Source organism: Podarcis raffonei, chromosome 13, assembly GCF_027172205.1.
Source record: "Podarcis raffonei isolate rPodRaf1 chromosome 13, rPodRaf1.pri, whole genome shotgun sequence".
Lineage (NCBI taxonomy): Eukaryota > Metazoa > Chordata > Lepidosauria > Squamata > Lacertidae > Podarcis > Podarcis raffonei.
This window is the reverse complement of record NC_070614.1, coordinates 35,443,793-35,465,000: the sequence shown is the minus strand read 5'-3', so window position 1 is coordinate 35,465,000 and position 21,208 is coordinate 35,443,793. Positions and strand designations below refer to the sequence as shown.

General features: G+C 46.9%; 2 protein-coding genes across 4 annotated transcripts in view; one reads left to right on the top strand and one right to left on the bottom strand.

Moving 5' to 3' along the window:
• The window catches only part of CABP5 (calcium binding protein 5), a 13,694-nt gene extending 9,862 nt beyond the window's left edge, over positions 1 to 3,832 (top strand). For both annotated transcript variants that reach the window (XM_053363956.1, XM_053363957.1), the window contains 2 exons: positions 1,052 to 1,199; positions 3,416 to 3,832. In XM_053363956.1, coding sequence (XP_053219931.1) covers positions 1,052 to 1,199; positions 3,416 to 3,441 — 174 coding nt within the window. In that variant the 3' untranslated portion in view covers positions 3,442 to 3,832. The remainder of the gene's footprint in view (positions 1 to 1,051; positions 1,200 to 3,415) is intronic.
• A 1,194-nt stretch (positions 3,833 to 5,026) lies between these two features.
• PRODH2 (proline dehydrogenase 2) lies at positions 5,027 to 18,657 on the bottom strand. Of its 2 annotated transcripts, XM_053363953.1 has the most exons (10): positions 18,258 to 18,651; positions 17,064 to 17,257; positions 9,856 to 9,976; positions 9,016 to 9,099; positions 8,825 to 8,905; positions 8,581 to 8,727; positions 8,266 to 8,432; positions 7,367 to 7,477; positions 6,497 to 6,585; positions 5,027 to 6,359 (listed from the first exon to the last, which is right to left on the bottom strand). In XM_053363953.1, exons 1-10 carry the CDS (start codon positions 18,507 to 18,509, stop codon positions 6,190 to 6,192), a joined length of 1,416 nt encoding a protein of 471 aa, XP_053219928.1. In that variant the 5' UTR covers positions 18,510 to 18,651; the 3' UTR covers positions 5,027 to 6,189. The 2 variants fall into 2 exon arrangements, with proteins under 2 accessions (XP_053219928.1, XP_053219929.1); XM_053363954.1 differs by lacking the exon at positions 6,497 to 6,585 and having other exon boundaries at positions 18,258 to 18,657.
• Between the last annotated feature and the right edge of the window lie 2,551 nt (positions 18,658 to 21,208).

Here is a 21,208-nt window from a genome sequence, read left to right as displayed (position 1 = left end):
GACCACAAGCAGGGCAGGAAGGCAAAAGCCTACACTGCTGCTCCTCATCTTGTGGTTTTCAGAGGTATACTGCATCTGGACCTGGAGGTTCTACTTTTTTTTCAGTTCTCATGAGAATCCATCAACCTTTTGGTGCAAATCCTTTTGGTACACTTCCCTTTTTTTGGTGTGTTTTTTTTGGACGGCACTAATATTTCACTAATATTTATATTTCCTTAATGCATTTTTCCTCCATTATTTTTCACTGACATGTGCTTCTCTATGCACACTTTAAGGGACGCGGGTGGCGCTGTGGGTTAAACCACAGAGCCTAGGACTTGCTGATCAGAAGGTTGGTGGTTCGAATCCCCGCAATGGGGTGAGCTCCCGTTGCTGGGTCCCTGCTCCTGCCAACCTAGCAGTTTGAAAGCACGTCAAAGTGCAAGTAGATAAATAGGTACCGCTCCGGCGGGAAGGTAAATGGCGTTTCCGTGTGCTGCTCTGGTTCGCCAGAAGCGGCTTAGTCATGCTGGCCACATGACCCGGAAGCTGTACGCCGGCTCCCTCGGCCAATAAAGCGAGATGAGCGCCACAACCCCAGAGTCGGCCACGACTGGACCTAATGGTCAGGGGTCCCTTTACCTTTACCTATGCACACTTTACCCTCGTATGTGCATTTTGGCACAATTTCTTTGGCATTGCAAAATTTGGGGAAATGCGACTTTTGTAAAAGATGGTTGCGTTTTGGTTTCCTTATTTTTTTGGCATGCGGTTATGACACCAGTTCACCTTTTAAACGCAAACTGAATTGGATTTCTCTCCTATCATTAATCCTGACAAAAAGACATTGATAGATCCTATTTCCGTTAGCTTTAAAATGGGATCAGGTTAACTGGCCGCCACTGCATCTTGTGGCAATGAGTTCCATATGCTAACGAACCACTGCACGAAGAGGTACTTCCTCTCTTCTGTCCTGCATCTTGTGCCATTAAGCTTCGCCCTCTTGCTCCTGTTCAGATTAAGTATGCTGACTCTCACCGCAACTAACTACCATGCCTCTCCCCGTTTCCAGTTTGACACCAACGGGGATGGCGAGATCACTCTGGATGAGTTGTACCAGGCCATGCAGAGGCTGATGGGCGAGCGGCTGACGTCCCGGGAGATTGCTGATGTGGTGAAGGAAGCCGACGTCAATGGAGACGGGACGGTGGATTTTGAGGGTGAGATGCAATCGGGGAATATAGGATTGATGGAAAGAGATTATAGGCTTATCGGGATACAAGGTGAGAGGTTAAAAGCTTTAAAGGTCTGGGGAGATGGGATTTAGGAGCACAGGCTGAAAAGATATAGGCTTAAATGGGCTTGAATAATAGGGTTAGAGAGTTATTGGATTGCTCCAATTGCATGGAGGTGGTAGCACACAGCCCACCTGTCAAAACGGGCTGGTGGTGGTGGGGAAACCAGGAGCTGGACCCCCCAGCCTCCCTGCTCCACCTGCCCTGTTTTTGGATTGCAACCCCATTGGCAGGGTGGTTGTGGTACTAATTTAATGAGCAGGCACTAGATAACAGAGTGTGGGAGTTGTCCCAACACAGCAGGCAAGACTTAATGACCCTGAATGCTATGTCCTACCTCCACTGTCGGAGGCAGTAATGCTTCTGGAGGGACGCAGGTGGCGCTGTGGTCTAAACCACTGATCCTCTTGGGCTTGCTGATCAGAAGGTTGGTGGTTCGAATACCCACAATGGGGTCAGCTCCCATCGCTCTGTCCCAGCTCCTGCCAACCTAGCAGTTCGAAAGCACACAAGTGCAAGTAGATAATTAGGTACCACTGCGGCAGGAAGGTAAACGGCGTTTTCATGCGCTCTGGTTTCCGTCATGGTGTTCTGTTGTACCAGAAGTGGTTTAGTCATGCTAGCCACATGACCCAGAAAGCTGTCTGTGGACCAATGCTGGCTCCCTCAGCCTGAAAGTGAGATGAGTGCCGCAACCCTATAGTCGACTTTGACTGGACTTAACCGTTGAGGGGTCCTTTTACCTTTACCTTTAATGCTTCTGGATTCCATTCTGGGAGAGTGCTGTTGAGCTCAGGTTCTGTTTGTGGCCTTCCCATAGGTTGACCCCTGAGAATAGGATGCTGGACTAAGCGAACCACTGGCTTGATCCAGCGGCCTCCTCCTTACAACTTAGGTAACGGGACCTAGGTCATTTCAGAATACAGATTCTGGGGATATTTCAGGCTACTATGACAGCACAACCAACTTCCAGCACAAGTAACCTAAATGACGCAGGTGAAGCAGCAAATGTAAAAGCAGAATTTCCCCAGGGGACAGAACTCACTTATCTTGTTGCACAGTTTGGATTGCACTGGTAACTCATTTGTTTAAGACTGCTCACTGCCAGCCAAAAAGGGCACAATAGCCAGCCTTTAGCAAGCATAGGAGCATGCCTTATACCAAAGCCATACTATTTGTCCATCCAGGCCAATATTGCCTACCCCAGCAGGCAAACACTCTGTAGGGTCTCAGGCCAGGGCTGCCCCCATCTTGTGCTCCCTCATCCTTCTTCATTTCATTTATTTAACAAAATTTGCATACAGCTCCATGTTAATGGAACATCTAAGCCGTTTACAAAATGCAGCAACATTTTGTAGAATCATAGAATTGTAGAGCTGGAAGGGACCCCTATGTCATCTAGTCCAATGATTTGAATTATTGATAGAAGGTAGTTAAAAACAGATATTTTAAGAACTTCAAAGGATAGTTAAATTCAGCGCTAGACAAAACAGAACATTAAACAAATAACAATACACCCAAAACAGTTGAATAATATCATGTGCATGTCCAGCACAGGTTTATCTTCTTACTAAATTGAAATAACTACAAATAGCAGCAGTAAAAACATCAATAATATGTGAATAAAAACTCATTGGTAAAAATATCAAAGGCCTGTCTGAATAATACAAGTTTTGAAAGACAAGAGAGCAAGAATGACTGCAGCTGACCTTCCATGAGCAAGTAGTGCCACAGGGCAGGGCCTGCGGCACTAAACCCTGGTAAAGGTTGCCCAAATCCTGGGGGCATGGAGGACCACCAAGAGTGCCCATCCGAGGGTCTCAGTGATCAAAGTGGAGAGTATGGAATCTGGGTGTCCTTAAAGTTGTTCAGGACTTTGTGAATTAACACAAAAGACCTGAACCTGGCCCAGTAGCAAATTGGCAACCAGGGCATCATTATTTTACATGTGGATTACACATTTATCTCCAAGGAGCAGGCAGTGGCATTCACAGCCATTTATCTCCCTTTGGATAAGCACAACAGCCCTGTGAGGTAGGTCAGGACGAGGGAGCACTCAGCAGTCTTCGTAGATTTGAAGCCAGGTCTCTCGGGCCTTGCTCCCCAGCCGCACTGATGTGTTTCTTACGTTTGCCTTACAGAGTTTGTGAGGATGATGTCACGCTGATGGAGTCGCCCTCCCCTCTCTGGTTCCAACGAATATGTGAATGTATGGAGTTCAACATCAAATCCCAGTGTGAACTGGGAGGGGAGGTCAAACCTCCGTTTGCATAAAAGACTGAGCAGGGCAAGGGGTGGGTTGGCAGGGGGGCGTTCTTGGATCGTCTCCCTAAGAGGAGGGCAAGCATCCCACTTGGCAAAGTCCAATCCCTGCAGGAATCCCTTATTACCGGGCAGCTGCATTCATCAAATCTATCCCACAACTGCTCCAACCAGCTCGGTTGATCCCTCTCAAACACACCCCGGAAGGTCGCTTCCCAGCGCAATGCCCTGCCTTACCTCTCCCTCCCCTCCAGCAATCATGTACAATAAAGACTTCCTTGTATAGGATCGCTCAGGATCCGCGTGGGGGTGGCTTTTTTTGTGGCACATCAACTGGAGCCGCCCGCTGCTGCCGGCATCCGCAGAGGTCAGAATAACACCCTGGCAGCTCCACGTCTGGCCCTGCCAAAAGCGGTTTATCTGCTTTAATCGCTGCTCAGAAGGGCAGCATATGGGGCAGGAATAAACAGATTAAAAAGGAAGCAGGGACCCTCCTGCGTAGGAAGGCCAGAGGTTTTCAGAAGCGGGACTTTGGTGAAGCAGGACACTTGGGTTTGATCACCGTGTGGGTGGGGAGCACCGAGGGTCTAGCTGGGCACAGGATGAGGGAGTGGAAGAGCTCAGACTCCTGGCTCTTTGGCTATCAGAACCCCTACAAAGAATTGCAGCTCCAGGACTGTTTGCTTCCTCCTAATGAGCCTTTGCAGATTAAAAGTCATGGGGCCCGAAACAGCTGCTGCACTTCCACCTCTCCATTCCCCTAATCACAGTGGCAGGGAGGGTGGCAGAGGAAGAAGCGGAGCAGTGGGCAAACCCTCAAGGATGTGCCAAGGTCACTCCGGGGCAAACAGATTTAGCTCTGCCCCTGCCTCTTGGTCCTCAGGGCTGCTACCCTTTTTAGCCCAGCCGCAAGACCAGTCTGGGACGGTGCTGCGGTTATGGGGAAGCAAGTGGGGAGAGCTCTCTTAATAAAACCTACAAGGCCCATCCCAACCCCTCCTGATTTAGATTAAGCCAAGTCATAACCCCCCTCCCCTGCCACTTTTAACCATCCAGAAACACAGGCAGGCCCCCAATCGTTGTGGGTGCCCAGTTCTCTTCATGGAGAAAAAAAAGGCAGCCTGCCTACCATCGCAGCACTCTGGAGGGCACGACTGCAAAAATCCCATTTTATCTGCCCTGTCTAGCACCTTTGGGCAATGTGGAACTGTTGGATCTGTCATCCAGTTGTTCCTGCCCACAGAGAATCACGAAATGGTTGAGCTGGAAAAGACCCAGTCCAACCCCCGTGCTATGGCAGGAGTCAACATCAACTAACATGCCTTCTCCTCAGAGACTCCAACTCGCTAGGACACAAATTTGGTTAAGCCTGTTATATAAAACCCTTCTCCATCTGTGCTCCACCCCCGCCCCCCAGACCTGGCTTGCAGTTTGGCCTTGCGTGGCTCGGCACCAAACCAAGCCAGTCAGGACAAGAGGACACAGGACACTTGTAGGCAGAGAAGCCTTTATTCTGGGATTGGAGCCACTGCAACAGCACACATGTTTTTCGCAGCATGCACACGTAATCACAGTTTTCAAAATGCCAGCCTGTACTCTTTTTATTTATTTAAAACGTCTAATCTGGATTCCCCCTTAACACAGAAAATCTGATTTGTAAAAATAACCCAGTTATTGCTTGTGTGGAATTCCTTTAGCACATTTTGGGGTGGGCAGGTGGTTTGGGGTGTGAACACCTTTGCATAGCAAAAAGACTTGTGCTCATGTCCAGCTTGGGTGATTCCCATAGGCATCTGTGGTTGGCCACTGTGAGAACAGGATTCTGGGTGCAGGGTGATGGGCCATTGGCCAAAAGGGCTTTTCTTATGTTCCCCCTGTCCCATCAACATCCCCTGGTGTGTACATGAACAGAAGCGAATCTGAATGGCTAAAGGCTCCAATTGGTGTAAAGCTGGTTTGAGAAACAACATTTCAAGCAGTAGTGCTTTGTAACAAAGGATGGGATACTTATGCATTTGGGATAACATTATGGGAAGATGGATTAAAAACACACAGTAAGTGGGAGCTGAAGACACTCAGATTTTGGGATCCGTGCTGAAGGTCTCAGGGCAGCAAGGTTAGATCTCAAGGTCTCCAGCCAAGCTCAAATTACTACTCTTGAACCCAGGAGCTTTGCAACTGTGTAATTGGTTATAAAAAATTAAACCACTCATTATTCTGAAAGAGAAAGCATTGCATAAGAGTTTTGCTTGTCAGTGTGTTTTCCTAAACTTTCATTCCCCACCCCCACTGAGATCTTCAAAATAAAAACTTCAGCATTTCCCCCCTGATTCTACCCCCTTCCCAGGCCTCACATTTCTAGCTCTTTCCCCTGTCTCGTATATTTGGCAGGGTTCAGTTTTTGTCTTTCTAGAGTTAGCGGCTCCCTGATATCACAAGGTCCTACGCAGACAACACTAAAGCCCATCACATCACTAAGCCCCAACCCATGTATCTAGGGCTTGGGATGCTGGAAACCAGGTAACCCAAGAGGGCGGTTTATTCCCTCATGAAGATCATGAGAGAAGTGAGCTGGAGACATTGCAATGTAGGGCCCTGGTTCCATGAATAAGCATTGGGAGGTGGGGTAGTTCTTTGGGATATTTAGATTCCCTCAAGGCCGCCTCAGAACCCGTTTCCGAAGCTCCATTTGCAGCAGATCTCGCTCCTTCCGGATCCCAAGTAAGACGCTTTGGTTCTCATGAGCACGGCGGATCAAGTAGGGGATTACTTCTTCCACAGAGCCGAAAGGGATAGATTTGTAGATGGCATAACCGGCCTGGCCTAGATTTGGGCACAAGATTTTAAAGAGAGAGAGAGAGAGAGAGAGAGAGAAAGGAGGTGACAATATCGCAGGAGGAACAGAAGTGGCTGTGGGTGTGGAGAGCATCTGTGGGAAGCGGGGTCTACGCTACACTCACCTAGTGCCAAGGAAATCTGATCGCACATGCCCAGCAGCTGCCCAAAGCTGACGGGTCCAGCACCCTTGTCGATGCCCATCTCTGCCATCCTTAAAAGTGATAAAACAAGCACATTTCAGCGACAGGTTGGGGAGAAGTTATGAGAGTATCATAGCAGTGAACAGCATAAGCTGTAAGCTACAAGGGCTAGGAGTCCAGCTCAGTCACAAAGACGCTGGCTGGTTTTTTAGGCGAGCTGCTTGCCGCTAGACCTCACCTTCAACCCCGCATCTGCAATATGGGGATAATATTATGGGGTCAGCTTTACAGGGTTGCTGTAAGAAACAATGGAAGTATTATTTCTACATTAACCAATGGTGGCTGTGTGTTGTGTACAGGTTTTGCATAATGTGAATGGGGCTTCTTTTGCTGCTATTGTCTCGGGTTTCTAACGTCCTGGATAAAGTGTCCCCATCCTCCTCCCGAAGGGATGCATGTGCTGTCAGCTGTCTGCCCAGACAATGTCTGCTGATTTTTCTTTACCTCTATATGGTGACAACCAATATTTTGCTCCTAGGCATGTCATGATAGCAGTATGCCACTTCCCTTATATATTGCTTGCTTTCATGCAAATAGATCTGAGAGGTGGATATGGATTGGAGTATTGGCTGCTGATGTCAGAAAGGCAGCGCAATGCTTACACATACAATTGTGTATGTATGTGTTGTAGTGTGGAGAGACTCCCTTCCAAGGCTATTTCCCCCACCCGCGGCTCCCACTTTCAGAGAGTACCCATATGTCCAAACCATCAGAACTGTTGGACATGCCAGCTGCTGCTTGTTATGTAGAAAGACAACCCCACTCACTTCCCCTTTGTGGTATTCCCCCTACCTTTGAACAGTGTGCATCACGGACGCTTCGTTGTGTGTGGCCACAATCATCTCAAACCTTCCCCTGGCTTGAGACACTTGATCCAAACCAAAATCCAAACAGCGCTGGTAACTGGATCACAGGAAAAAGGAAGAGGGCAAGAGAATGAAGCAGAGGGGGCAAAAAATGAGAGGGGTGCACCATGCATCAAATTTGTATAGGCTGGTTTATATGGATGGATGGACATTAAAAAATCACTACTGTATAACTGATAATAGAAAAATGCAATGCGTCTAATTCAAGTGAGAATAAGAGTTGCATACACACCGCACATTTAAAACACAGGTCTCCCCACAAAGAATCCTGGGAATTGTAGATTTACCTCCTCGCAGAACTACAATTCCCAGGAACTTTAAGAAGGCAGAGCTCCCAAGATCCTTGGGGGAAGCCCCGTGCTTTAAATATACCGTCTTTTTCCATGTATAACTCGCCCCTGTATATAAGACACCCTCTATTTTGGGGGCAACAACCAATCACACGTTCCCCCTATGCACTATCCGTATATAAGACTACTCCCCCCTTTTAAACATTATTTTTAGTATATAGAAAAAAACATGTCTTATACACGGAAAAGTACGGTACTTTCAATAGATGGTGTGTACGCAGCCCAGTGACCTCAGATTGCTATCCATGTGTGCTAATGAGTGATGGGCAATTTTAAGGCCACTCCTGAGCTCCCTTCTTATGGTTCTTTATCTTTAAACCAGATTTGGACCAGGCAGCCCTTCAAATAAACAATTTTGCCACATAAAGGACCATCCTAGGTCACATGATGGAAGGAAGACACCATAGGAAGCTTCTCTTCCCATGCCTCATATTAATGACCCGCAGAGTAGTGGAACAGGGGGAGTCCTCCTCACTTCTCGTTGGTAGCCTCCCAGCTGGGCTGCACAGGATCAGGATATCCTTTTTCCTTTGCCAGTTTCCGCTCTTTCTCCAGGTAAGCCCCCCGGACCAACTTCATTCCGAAACAGACACCCAAGCGCTCAGTGAGGGCGACGTCCTGTTTCAACCGCTCCAGAGTGTCCTGGAGGGAGACAAGTTGGCCAAAGACCGTAGTAGAACAGGAAAGGAGTCCTCCAATACCACTGAGTTGTCAAGGTGAGAGCAGACCTTCCTTACTTCCAGGACGTAAGGTGGATAGAAGGAGGACTGTTTCTGGGGGAGGAACTCACCTTGAGATATGCCTGGTATGTGTTCCAGATCCGTGGCTTTTGGGTGTTCCAGGCAGCCATCATTGCCACGGTGACAAGCGTCAGGGCGGGGTTAATGTAGGTGTATTCTGCATCCACCAGGACACGGACTCCTTTTTCCACAGCATACTGCAGACGGAAAGAGGTTGGGAAGATGAGAACCAGAACAAAATGAACACCATCGCCAAGGCTGGGCTCCCCTGCTTCCGTCCTCCCCTTAAAGTACCTGCGCTACAGAATTGAGCCGCCTCAACGATTTCTTGAAATGGTGGTTCTCTTCCTGGGTCAGGCAGCTGAAGTTCAGCTCCTGTGGGGGCAGGAGAACAGTGGGAGATAATACACAGGTCAAATAAAGGGTTAGCTCTCTTTGGAGCAAATGTAATCCACCCGGAAGGCAGTGGCAAAAAGGCTCCTCACCTCCCCTTTCATGGCAGCCACCACTCTCTCGATGCTCAGGTCCAACTTCGTCTCCTGCTCTTGCAAACGCAGGGCGATGGTCTTCTGCAAAGGGAGCAGGGGAAAGTAATCCAAAATAAAAGCAGGGTAGCTCCCTGTACGCCGGCTCCCTCGGCCAATAAAGCAAGATGAGCACCGCAACCCCAGAGTCGGTCATGACTGGACCTAATGGTCAGGGGTCCCTTTACCTTTACCTTAGCTGGGACGCGGGTGGCACTGTGGGTTAAACCACAGAGCCTAGGACTTGCCAATCAGAAGGTCGGCGGTTCAAATCCCCGCGACGGGGTGAGCTCCCGTTGCTTGGTCCCTGCTCCTGCCAACCTAGCAGTTTTAAAGCACGTCAAAGTGCAAGTAGATAAATAGGTACCACTCCGGTGGGAAGGTAAACGGCGTTTCCGTGTGCTGCTCTGGTTCACTAGAAGCGGCTTAGTCATGCTGATCTCTTTACCTTTACCTTAGCTCCCTTCCCTTCACAAGAATTGGGCCAGAATGAGGTCCTATGCATCAAAAATAAGGGATGGACTGATATGGTAGAATCCTGGAGGAGAGGGGGCTGGCAAGAGAAGCAAGCAGAGGCACCAGTCTCTAGAGCAAATAGTTTTTAAGACATCATGCCCAAGAGGATAATTGCATGATACTCCCCACGCTGCCCAATTACTTTGCATGCTATGTTTTATAATTCAGATTTTTCTGTTCAGTATAAAGTAGTACATAAATGAACTTAAACCAAGGATACACATCCGTTCAGAGCTTGCTACCCTCAATGCCCCGACAGTCCCTCCGCCATCCCACTATACTCACGCAGAGTGCAGCTGCCATCAGCGCTGTCACCTTCAGTTGCATCATGGGATTGATGGCACCAACTGCAGACAGATCCAGGCAGGTAAGCATAGATTGGGCATTCTTGTCATACCAGTCTTCCCTGGTTGGGGCAAAGCAGATATAATAATAATAGTAGTAGTAGTAATAATAATAATAATAATAATAATAATAATAATAATAATTTATTTATACCCCGCCCATCTGGCTGGGCTTCCCCAGCCACTCTGGGCGGCTTCCAACAAAATATTAAAATACAGTAATGCATCAAACATTAAAAGCTTCCCTAAACAGGGCTGCCTTCAGATGTCTTCTAAAAGTAGTTGTTGTTCTCTTTGACGTCTGGTGGGAGGGCGTTCCACAGGGCAGGTACCACTGCAGAGAAGGCCCTTTGCCTGGTTCCCTGTAACTTGGCTTGTTGCAGTGAGGAAACCGCCAGTAGGCCCTCAGCGTTGGACCTCAGTGTCCGGGTAGAACAATGGGGATGGAGACACTCCTTCAGATATACAGTACATAGGATTGTAGAGTTGGAAAGGGCCACGAGGGGCATCTAGTCCAACCCCTACAATACAGGAATCTTTTGCCCAACATGGGATTCGAACCCACAACTCTGAGATTAAGAGTCTCATCCTCTACCGACTGAGCTATCCCAAAGTCAGTGCAGAATATCCTTCTGGTACTACCACTTTGCTTGAAAATACTCAGCAGGCAACATCTGTCAAAAGCAACACTTTCAAACTCTCCGAAAACCTTCACGGGCCAACTCCTTCCAATCTGTTCACCACCTTTCACTTTCACTCTGTCCTGGTGTTCAATGATCCCCTTGAAGCTTTTGTTGCCAGTTTCCCCAAATAGAAGGGCCAAATGGGTAGATGATTTGTGTTAAAGAAATAGTTGTTGCTGATCAGCAGCACGGTGGGGGCCAAAAGTTATAGCCCCCTTTTCTCACACCATAAGGGACTCTAGCTTAGCGGCAGAGCCTTGCGTGCAGAAGGTTCTAGGTTCAAATCCTGACGTCTCCAGGTCAAGCTACAGAGCTACAGTTCCCAACCCACAGCTCTTAACAAACCCACAATTCCCAGGATTCTTTGGGGGAAGTCACATGCTTTAAGGTGACTAACAATCATGTCTACCCTTCTCTATCTACTGTACTTATAGACCATATTATGGTTTGCGAAAATTACTCAAAGCAAGTCCAGGTTTTGATTTGAGGACACTGTTTTTTTTTAGGTAATCTCTATACACTCCCCACTCTTTATGGAACCTTTGGTTAGACTGTCCCCTAACTGTATCCGTCAGTTTTGCCATATCAAAATATTCAAATGATGAAATGAGAAAGAAAACGTTTAACAAACAGGAAAACAGACCCGCTTTGAGGAGGCAGGAAGTCTACTAGAAAAGAATAAGAATGGGGGACTTCCGAGTTAGCGCCATCGACTAATGGCGGATTCCCTCTGAGCTCCGGAGGGAATCGGCTCTGCAGGATCGGGTCTTGCCGCTGTGGTGACGCGGGGACCCATAAAAATCACAGGCGGTGAAGCCTGTGAACCTGGTGACTCGGCGGGCACCATTTGCGCCCCCCCGACCTGCGAAGGAGCCTTTTTAAAGGCTTCGGAACGGGGGACGGGGTGAGCGGCGTGGTGCGGAGAGTCGACTGCTTCTCCTGCAGAGTGAAGCCGCATTGCCATGGTCGGAGAGCGCTGACTTCTTCTTTTGAACAATTGGACTCTAAAAGTAACAACCCGTGAGTACTATGGAAATTGGTACTGTAAAGAAAATTTTGCTTTTAAGAATTAGGCACGATCGGGGAAGGTGTAAAAAGGAAGTCTGCCTCCCTGTCTTGTAAACAAGTTAAAGCAAAGACCTGCTAACTAAGGTCGAGAGAACCTTTTCTTTTTTCCTTCTTTGGTAAAAGACTTTAATTTCACGATTTGGCAGTATAAGAAATTTTGCTGGAGGATAAAGAGCTAATTTTGGGAACCGAAGTGCCACCCTCCCGGACCCAGGAGTGTTCCGCGAGAGAGCCTGTCGATGAGGTACTAAAGAGTTTGACAGCTGTCAAAGTAGCTGTCAAAACGGAAAAAGAGAACTTTGTTTCTGTTGCTTCTGCTGGTTATATATGTTACAATTTTTGTTATAATTTGTTGAAAACAAGGAAGAACTGATACAAACTAGCTGGATTTTTGGACTTGGATTGGAATGAACACTAAGAAACCAAAATCCCTCTAGAGGGGGATTTGGGACATTACAAGAATGGCTGGAGAAGGGAGAATTCAGGCTGAATTGGACAGAGTCTTTGTTCTCTTGGGAAAGTTGCAAGGCCAAATTGATGTTTTGGCTATAAATGTTACAACTCTGGACTCAACTGTAAACAATATTATTGAAACTGATAAGGAGTTGAATCTGGAAGTTTATTCAACTGAACAGAAAGAGAAACTTGACAACTTTGAGAATTTGGAGAAGGAGACATATGTTGTCCCTGAAGAGCTGCAGATGAAGAAGGAGGACTTGAGGCCTGACATGATGGTAATGAAGGAAAATAAGAATTTGATGTGGAAAATCTAGCCTGAATTGGAGATTGAAGAAAGGAAAGATCTCCTTATGTGGAGATCCGAAGACCTAAGGATTATAAATTTGCTCAAGGTGGAGGTTGGAGCCTTGGGGATATTTGGACTTGAAAGGAGTAAGAAACAAGATTTGGGTTCCACCTTTAAGCATGGAGGACTGGTTGAAAGAAACATGGATCCTGAAGGACCAGAGCTTCTCCGAGAGTTGGTGTTTAATTTTAAGGACTATCAAAAAAACCAGCAGAGAGGAATTGAGAGAGAATTAAGAGCCTCGGATGTGAGATCTCCAGGCTAAATATTAGATTAAGACTGATGGACATTTGTTGGGGACTGGAACCGGGAAAGGGTGGGGTGGGGTTTGGGAATCCAAAGGGTACATAAGTATAATGTGTTTTGCTTTCATTTTTGTTTTTGTAATGTTTATGAAATTTGGGAAATTCGTGGAAGGGAATTTGGGTCGACTTTAGAAAGAATGTTTTAAGAATATGTATTGATGTATAAGTATTGATGTTTAAGTTTGGATAAGGTAAAATTGATTTTTTTTTTAAATGAATGAACTAAATTAAAGGAAAATAAGGTTAGCAAAAATAAATTGAGGAAATGGATGAAAGAGTAAAAGTAAAATAATAACATGTTAATTTATTAGGTTAAGAATTATGGTTAAGGATTTGCTGAATCAATAATTTCAATTGGAATACAAAAAGGGGAGGTATGAGGAGGTAGGGAAAATATGTCAATGAAAGTAAATTTTGGTGAATTTTTATGTATTTTTTTCTGTTTTTTCGTATTTTTTTTCCTTTTTCTTTTTGACTTTTTATATTCTTACTGTATTAATTTTGAAAATTTTAATAAATAACTTTTAAAAAAGAAAAGAAAAGAATAAGAATGGGAAATATAAAGTAGGGTAACAGAGTCCGCGTGCAAGAGCGTACAGGTTTATGGTTATACGTTTGTTAATTGTTTTGTGCTTTCTATTTAGTTTCTTTCTTAATTGTCGTTGTATCTTAGTGTGTGTGTTTATGTGTCGTGACAAAAAGCTAATGAAAAGCATTAAAAATAAACAAGGTGGCTAACAATTCCAATAATCATAAAAACCTTGAGGGTTTTTAAGTCAAGACTGAAAGCGAAATAAGCAGCAGTATTAACAAATCAGCAAAAAGAAAAGTAACACACACACACACCCGCCAAATCATTATAGAGAACGTTCCAAGGCCAGCCTAACTCAGCAGGGGGATCGAACACACGCTGTGCATTTAAAGCTGTACAGTGGTACCTCAGGTTACATACGCTTCAGGTTACATACGCTTCAGGTTACAGACTCTGCTAACCCAGAAATAGTGCTTCAGGTTAAGAACTTTGCTTCAGGATGAGAACAGAAATCATGCTCCGGCGGTGCGTCGGCAGCAGGAGGCCCCATTAGCTAAAGTGGTGCTTCAGGTTAAGAACAGTTTCAGGTTAAGAACAGACCTCCGGAACAAATTAAGTACTTAACCCGAGGTACCACTGTAGTCTACCTCCCATAGAACTACAATCCCTGCCTCCCTTAAAAAAACTATAGTTCCCGCCATTGCGAGGGCAGGTGGAGGAATGTGTTTTAAAGGTGCTTTAAGTCTGTGCTATGTATACAGCTTTGGCCTTCAATGGATTCTAGTATATCACACAAAATTAATCTGTTGTTTGTCTAGTTCAAAGATGGTCGTGTCTCTCTTTGCACCTGCTTTCTTTCCCAGTCAAGCACCTGCGTGTTTCACTTCAGGCCTGAAGCAGATCCGGATAGCGACCTTCTTTGATGTTATCAAAAAGGGGGATCAGCCGTTGCTTCTTCCGCTAAGGATTTTTCCTAAATGTGTATCTAGAGTCACCATATTTCAAAAAGTAAAAACCAGGGAACCACCAAAATTGTTCAGTTTTTTAGGAAACATCCAAAATTGTTGAACGTGGTTTTTCGATTGACTTGCCTAAGATCCAGGACAAAGCGCCGCCTTTTGGAAATTCCCCACCCCACCCCGGATTTCAATTCCGGCTTTGAAATCCCTGCAATGCCCAGGAAAATCTGGACGTATGGCAGCCCTGATATCTTCAGGTGCCTAAATGATGGAATCTCCACAACCAGCAGTTTTGACAGGTGAGAGATGTGAAGGGAGAAAGAGTGTCAGGTTGGGGGAGGACTTTAGCAATATGGCACCCTGAGCAAGGACAAATATTTATTATATTCACAATAATTCCTTTTGGTACTGCTGCTATTTAAATGGATCTTCTCAGTAGGTACCTATATAAATATTGTTGCTGTTGTTAGCCCCCTCAGCTCAATGCCCTGTGCTGCCCAGGTTATTATCTACTCTTCCTTTCAGCGTTGAGGCTGGCATGATGAACTATTTAATTTAAGACTGTATTGTTATAGCTTTTTACTCAGAGTAATCCCTTTGAACTTAATGGACCCGTCACACCCATTAATTTCAATGCATCTACTCTGAGTGAAGCTAAGTTGGTTACAACCCTCAATATTTATTTTAAGGCAGTCTATTCATAATATTGATCCCAAGTTGGTTTACATAGGGCTGGCATACACCCAGAATTTTCACTTTTTGAAATATGGCAACCCAAGTTTACAATGCATATTAAAGCAGCAACAACAACAAAAGATGCAGTATAACAAAATCAATACGCAAATAACGCAAATATTAATATCAAAGCAGCAGAGCTAAGATTTCCCTTCCATGGCAATTCTTCCAGTCAGGGAAGTCACTTATGAATCACACCAAAGGAGGACACAGATATGCATAATTTGCCTAGGCTAATTTATAGGTATAGGTGATGCACCTTTAGAAATGGTTCCTATAATTAAATTAAGAACACAATGCATCTCACCATAATGAGGAAAACTGTGACCAGATGGACTGTTTATTATGGGCAGCTTTTCCACACATGAAAGGTTTTTTGTTTTTGTTTTTTTGCAGTGTCCGCACAACACTGTTAGGACCAAAATGCCAGCCTGCACTCCCCGCCCCCGCCATTTAATCTGGATTTACCCTTTCTGCAATAAGTTTTTTTAGAAGCTGTTGCCAACAAGCCATTTGTAAATTAATCCTCCATCTGGAAGCGCTCTTAGAAAGCAGACACATTCATGGAGGATAAGTCTATGAGCAGCTCTTAATCATGTCAGCTCAATAGAACCTCCAGACCCAGGGCTAGTATAGCACAGAGAATTGCCAGAGAAGGCTTTATGCCTGACAGCATTGCGCTGTCTACTGTGAGAAGCAGGAATCTGGACTGCCTGGCCCTCATCCGGCGGTGCTCTTCTGAAACTCTGAGATTGCATTTTAAAGGGGGCTGTTTTGGGGTTTCTTGCCATTTTCAGCAAGAGGTGATTTCACATGTGTTAGATAAAAAGGCGAGTGATTTATATCTTGCATTGGCAGCGGCTGCAATGTGCTGTGTGTGAAAGTACGCATCGCTACCCTTAGCACCTAACCTCTGGATAACCACTTCCTGAACACAAACCGGATAAAAAAAACAGGTTGTGAAGACAGCTTTGTGCAGCAGATAAGGATATGTGAATCATGCTTCCTCACTTGACATTTGAGCACTTGAGCACTTCTCCCCACAGGGCAAAGCACCTTCTGGCAGTTCCCTCACTATGAGGTTACAAGGAACCAGGCACAGGGCCTTTTTGGTAGCGGCACCCACCCTGTGGAATGCCTCCCATCAGATGTCTAGGAAATAAACAAATACTGTACAGTGGTACCTCGGGTTACATACGTTTCAGGTTACAGACACTTCAGGTTACAGACTCCACTAACCCAGAAATAGTACCTCGGGTTAAGAACTTTGCTTCAGGATGAGAACAGAAATCGTGCTCTGGCGGCGCGGCGGCAGCAGGAGGCCCCATTACCTAAAGTGGTGCTTCAGGTTAAGAACAGATCTCCGGAACGAATTAAGTACTTAACCCGAGGTACCACTGTATCTGACTTTTAGACTGTATCTGAAGGCAGCCCTGGTATAGGGAGGTTTTTTTATGTTTGTTGTTTTACTGCGTTTTTATCATATCTCAGAAGCCGCCCAAAGTGGCTGAGGCAAGCCAGTCAGATGGGTGGGGTACAAATAAAAAAATTATTAAATTATTGTTATCCTCCGGGGCCACATGCACCATTGCCATTAGGTCACCGTGCTGGCTAGCTCATTTATCCGCCAAGAAAGTGTGACACTCTCACAGAGGTAAAAGACAAAGCAAGGGCAGACTTTGGTAATCTTTTGTAGTAAGGCCAAAACTTGGTGCCCCAAATGGATCTTCTTGATTATGGATCTTCTCAATGTTGCACCCCCTCGGGTTGGGGCCCTGTGAGAGGGAGCCGCCCGCACCACCCTAAATCCAGTGCTGATATGAATCCGTCCAGATCTATGCTTGAATCATATGTGAGTGGAGTACAGAGGACTAAATGGGAAGCTGAATCAAACCCACCAGCCTCTCAGCAGTTTTAGCTAAATCATGTGCCTTGCCTTTAAACCCCTGTCAGAGAACTTGTTTCCTTGGCCTGCCTATGCTTCTCCTCATAGTATCAAGGCACAGACTTCTCTTTGGCTATCCAAATCGTGCCCTCCTCACTTTTCTCATCCGACACTCACCCTTCCTTTGCCTGCCCCACATCTTCCTCTATGGGGACAGCTAGGAGAGGACGGATCCCCAAGTTCTGGAGCCGTCGCAGTGTTCCCTTGACCTCTGTGTGGGTTTCGCCAGCAACAAACTGTCCGTAAAGCGTAAGACGGAGCACAGAAGTCCAGAGTCGGTGGCCCAGAATCCGCTGGGAGACGGAAAGGACCTGATGGAGAGAAATAACAGGTTTATGGAACTTCTACGTAGACATCGACGGCGAGTCCGAAAGGCTAACAAATAGGGCATGGCAGAGGTGTTCAAGGAATGGGTGCACCAGCCAATTAAGGATCCATTTTGGGTATCAAGTGGGATCGAAACTTTATGGCACAATCATTCCCTCCATTTCCAGTGTTCAGATTTTGAGCACTGTTGCTCACATAGCCAAAACAGCAGCAGCCTTGCACAGGAAGGACATATCAGTAGCCTTGGGGGAATCACAGTTTGCAGAAGTACCTCAATAAACTTTAGGGGGGAGGAAACTGAAGTGGGAGTGACACCCCACCAAGAGCATCTCGCTGAGGTTGAGGGTGCTCAGTCAAAACTGGAATGCTGGGGAGGTGGTGGAATGGAGCAGCTGGGAATCCTGAGGATTGCTGCATTCTGCACCATTTTGTTGCAGTTTCTGCTTGTTCCCTGTAATTTTTGATGTTGGCTTTGTGTGTGTTGGTGCTTATGGAGTCAAAATGTCCCATCAACACACAAGAGGGCAGTATCATCAAGCCGGGGAGTCCCGCAAGGCTTGCAGAAGTTCAACAAATATTTTGGGGGGGAAGGGGACCCTATGGGAAGGGGCAGATAATCGCAAATGAGGGCTATGAATCTTCAGCACCTATTGAAAAGTTGACTGGCTCCTGGAGGAGTGGGGGTGGGGGCAAGAAGAACCAGCAGGAATGGGAAGGGAATTGAGTGACTGGACTCTGGAGCAGCAGTGCTTCATGCTGCAACAATTTGTCGCAGACAAGGTGAAACAAGACTCCTTTTTGAATACAGTTCAGACCCATCCCACAGCTTGACCCAAAGACCCTTAACCTACCCCACCCGCCCCAGCCACAACAGACCACTTTGGGGCACCCCTTAAGCTACTACAGGTGATTGGAAATGAATTGATTGCGTGGGTGTGTGGCCTGCAGTGGGTCAAGATCTGAGCCCCCCCCCCTTGGTCTCACCGTGGGCGCTTTCCGAACCAGCCATGGGGAGGAGCAGAGCCGGAACACCAACAGCCCCCGAGTGAGCTCCCAGTTGCTCTTCAGGTGGAATACCTTCCCATCGCCCAAGTTCAGGGAAAGATGGGCAGGCGTGGGGTCCTTCGCAGCAGCTTGGAGGGCTGGCTGGGGAGATGTAGATTTCGAAGAAGCTGCTTGGGGAGCCCAGAGGGAAGCCAGCCTACGGTGCGGCAAGCGAGGCCCGCAGTTCAGCATGCCGCCAGCTCCGTCCAAGGGCCACGGCTCTGGACAGAGTGTAGCACCTGCTGCCTATCCCACAGCATTTGGGGCCAGCAGGAAACCCCGGTGGGAGGGGTGAAGTAGAGAAAAAGTGCAAGACCCAGCTGACAAGGTGCTGCCTCAGCAGGTTAGTAGGGGCAGGTGGAGGGGGAGCAGCTTAGTAGGGTAGAAAAACTGCTGAGGAGGAGAAGTCACTTATTAAACTTCAGCACTCCAAGGCAGTCAACTGTTTTATCCCATCGGAGGCCGTTTCTTTTGAAGGGTACCCATTATTTGAAGGATCACCTACTTGACCACTTCGATTTGTGGAACTGGCCATTTTACTGCTACCACATTTATTCCACACTTGCAACCCATCGGTCCTTAGCTGTGATTCCTGCATTGGACTAGATGGCACTTTGGGTCCCTCCCTCTACTGTTCTGAGACTCCATGATCCTTCCTTCCGTCGCAGCACTTACATTTTGGAGCTCCAGATGATGGCCAGGGATGATGGGAGTCGTAGTTTGAAGCATCTGGAGGACACCACGTTGGGGGAGGCTGGTATAGCATGGCAGCCAATGGTTTAGAGCAGGTATAGGCAAACTCAGCCCTCCAGATGTTTTGGGCCTACAACTCCCATCATCCCTAGCTAACAGGACCAGTGGTCAGGGATGATGGGAATTGTAGTCTCAAAACATGTGGAGAGCCGAGATTGCCTATGCCTGGTTTAGAGCAGGGGTAATCAACCTTTTTATACCTACCGCCCACTAATGCATCTTTCTGGATGGTAAAATTTCCTTACCGCCCACCAGTGCTCGATGGAAGGATTCAGCTTATGCCGTAGAACCCCCTGCCACCCACCTACAATCCTGAAACACCCACTAGTGGGCGGCAGGGACCAGGTTGACAACCTCTAGTTTAGAGTGACAAACATATCCAGTGTCTTGTTTCTGTGAAAGGTTGAGCCAGTGTAGTATAGTGGTTGAGAGTGGTAGACTCATAATCTGGTGAACCGGGTTCACGTCTCCACTCCTCCACATGCAGCTGCTGGGTGACCTTGGGCTAGTCACACTTCTCTGAAGTCTCTCAGCCTCACTCACCTCACAGAGTGTTTGTTGTGGGGGAGGAAGGGAAAGGAGAATGTTAGCCGCTTTGAGACTCCTTCGGGTAGTAATAAAGCGGGATATTAAATCCAAACTCTTCTTCTTCTTCTTAAGAGGGTTGAGAATTTCTGCTCCTACAGAAGCCAGCCTCTGACAAACCACATAACTCCCACCTACAATTCCCCCGTGGGGTGGGGTGGCGCCATTCTGCATTTCTGCTTGGAAACTCATCATGTTTTTGCTTAAACACACAAGCACAAGGTAGCTGGGACATGGTCCAAAAATGGCCGACTTGGGCATTCCCCTCAGGACTGAGAGGTGTGTCTTAGGAGGTCTCCCTGAGGAATTTATTAACTCTAATTAAAAAAGACTAGGTCACCTGCCAAAGCGGGCCCTACAAATGCGCAGAGGGCAGAAGATACAGTGAGGCAATGCAGTCCACCCAGAGTGGAGGCAGCGCAAGACTTTGCAGCTTCTGTTCTGAAGGTGATTTAGCTGAGGCCTGCCAAGATAAGGAGAAATAAATGCTTTAGCTTCGGAAGCTGAGCCAAGGGCTTAATACGGACATCCAGCCAGGCTTACATGGAACTAAAAAAACCCTATCACAAGAAATTAAGGAGATTAAAACTGCTGAAATCTGCAACGGATTGTCTGTAGGCCTGGTTAGTGCAGGAATCTTGCCTTTTGGTAGTACGCCACTCCGGACTGTAGCCCAAAGCCAGCTTGTGGGCTGTCCCACTGACGCTGGGTTACAACTCCCTGTCGGCATTTCCCCCCTTTTAAAAAACAAGACATGGTCTGTGGTAATTTTTCTGACCTTGAGCAAAATTACAGTGCCAGACAGTCCAGTATGGACAGGTAAAGCACTACCAACACCCTTGGCAGGAGTGGGCTTTGCTAAATATTGTTAAATTGAAAAAGCATTGGATGCCACCCGACTGGAGCTCAGCCCGTCAGAACCACCATATGGAGTTAATAAATCAGCTCTGCTTCAGTAAGAAGCATCTATGTCCCTCTCTCCGCCATGGAGAGCGCCCTATCCAACTGAGGAGTTTGGTTTTAAGGACAAAGTCCTTTGACAATGCACTTAGTGACCTCACAGAGAAATTCATCTTCCCTCAACACCCGGCAGAAGCAGTCTCATCTGTTTGTTTTCTCTTTAATTAAAAAAGGTGCAGTTGTGGACAAATACCCAATAGGTACAGATGCTGGCGTGATGCAGGGGGAGGCAGCTTGTAAATGAATGGACTCGGCCTTGAAACTGTCCATCATTCACTTCTCCTCGCAGTGGGACTCTTGGCAGCCACATTCACTCATTCTCAGGGTTCTTCCAGGGGAGGTAACTTTTTCAACTCGAGGACAACATTCTGGGAGTCACCTGGCTCCCAGCCACAGCCAGAGCACATCTCTCCATCCAGGTATGAAAGAGGCATATTCAGGGCAGGCAAACACACTTGGGGAGACCACAGAGCAGGTTCACTGAGGGGCACAGCCTGCAGATATGGGTTATGGAATGGGAAGAGGGCCAAAATCCACCAAGAGAGGCCGAGACACATTTGGCCCCGCTGCCTGAAGCCAAAGGGCAAAGGTTG

What these genes read in the sequence shown, in the direction of transcription:
- PRODH2 (XM_053363953.1), bottom strand. Translation starts at nt 18,509, where the DNA reads ATGCTGAACTGCGGGCCTCGCTTGCCGCACCGTAGGCTGGCTTCCCTC. An exon ending in TGGGAGGCTACCAACGAGAA is followed by an intron (nt 7,478 to 8,265) that starts GTGAGGAGGACT and finishes CCTGTGATCCAG; the next exon opens with TTACCAGCGCTGTTTGGATT. An exon ending in GTGATGCACACTGTTCAAAG is followed by an intron (nt 6,586 to 7,366) that starts GTAGGGGGAATA and finishes ATCACTTTTAAG; the next exon opens with GATGGCAGAGATGGGCATCG.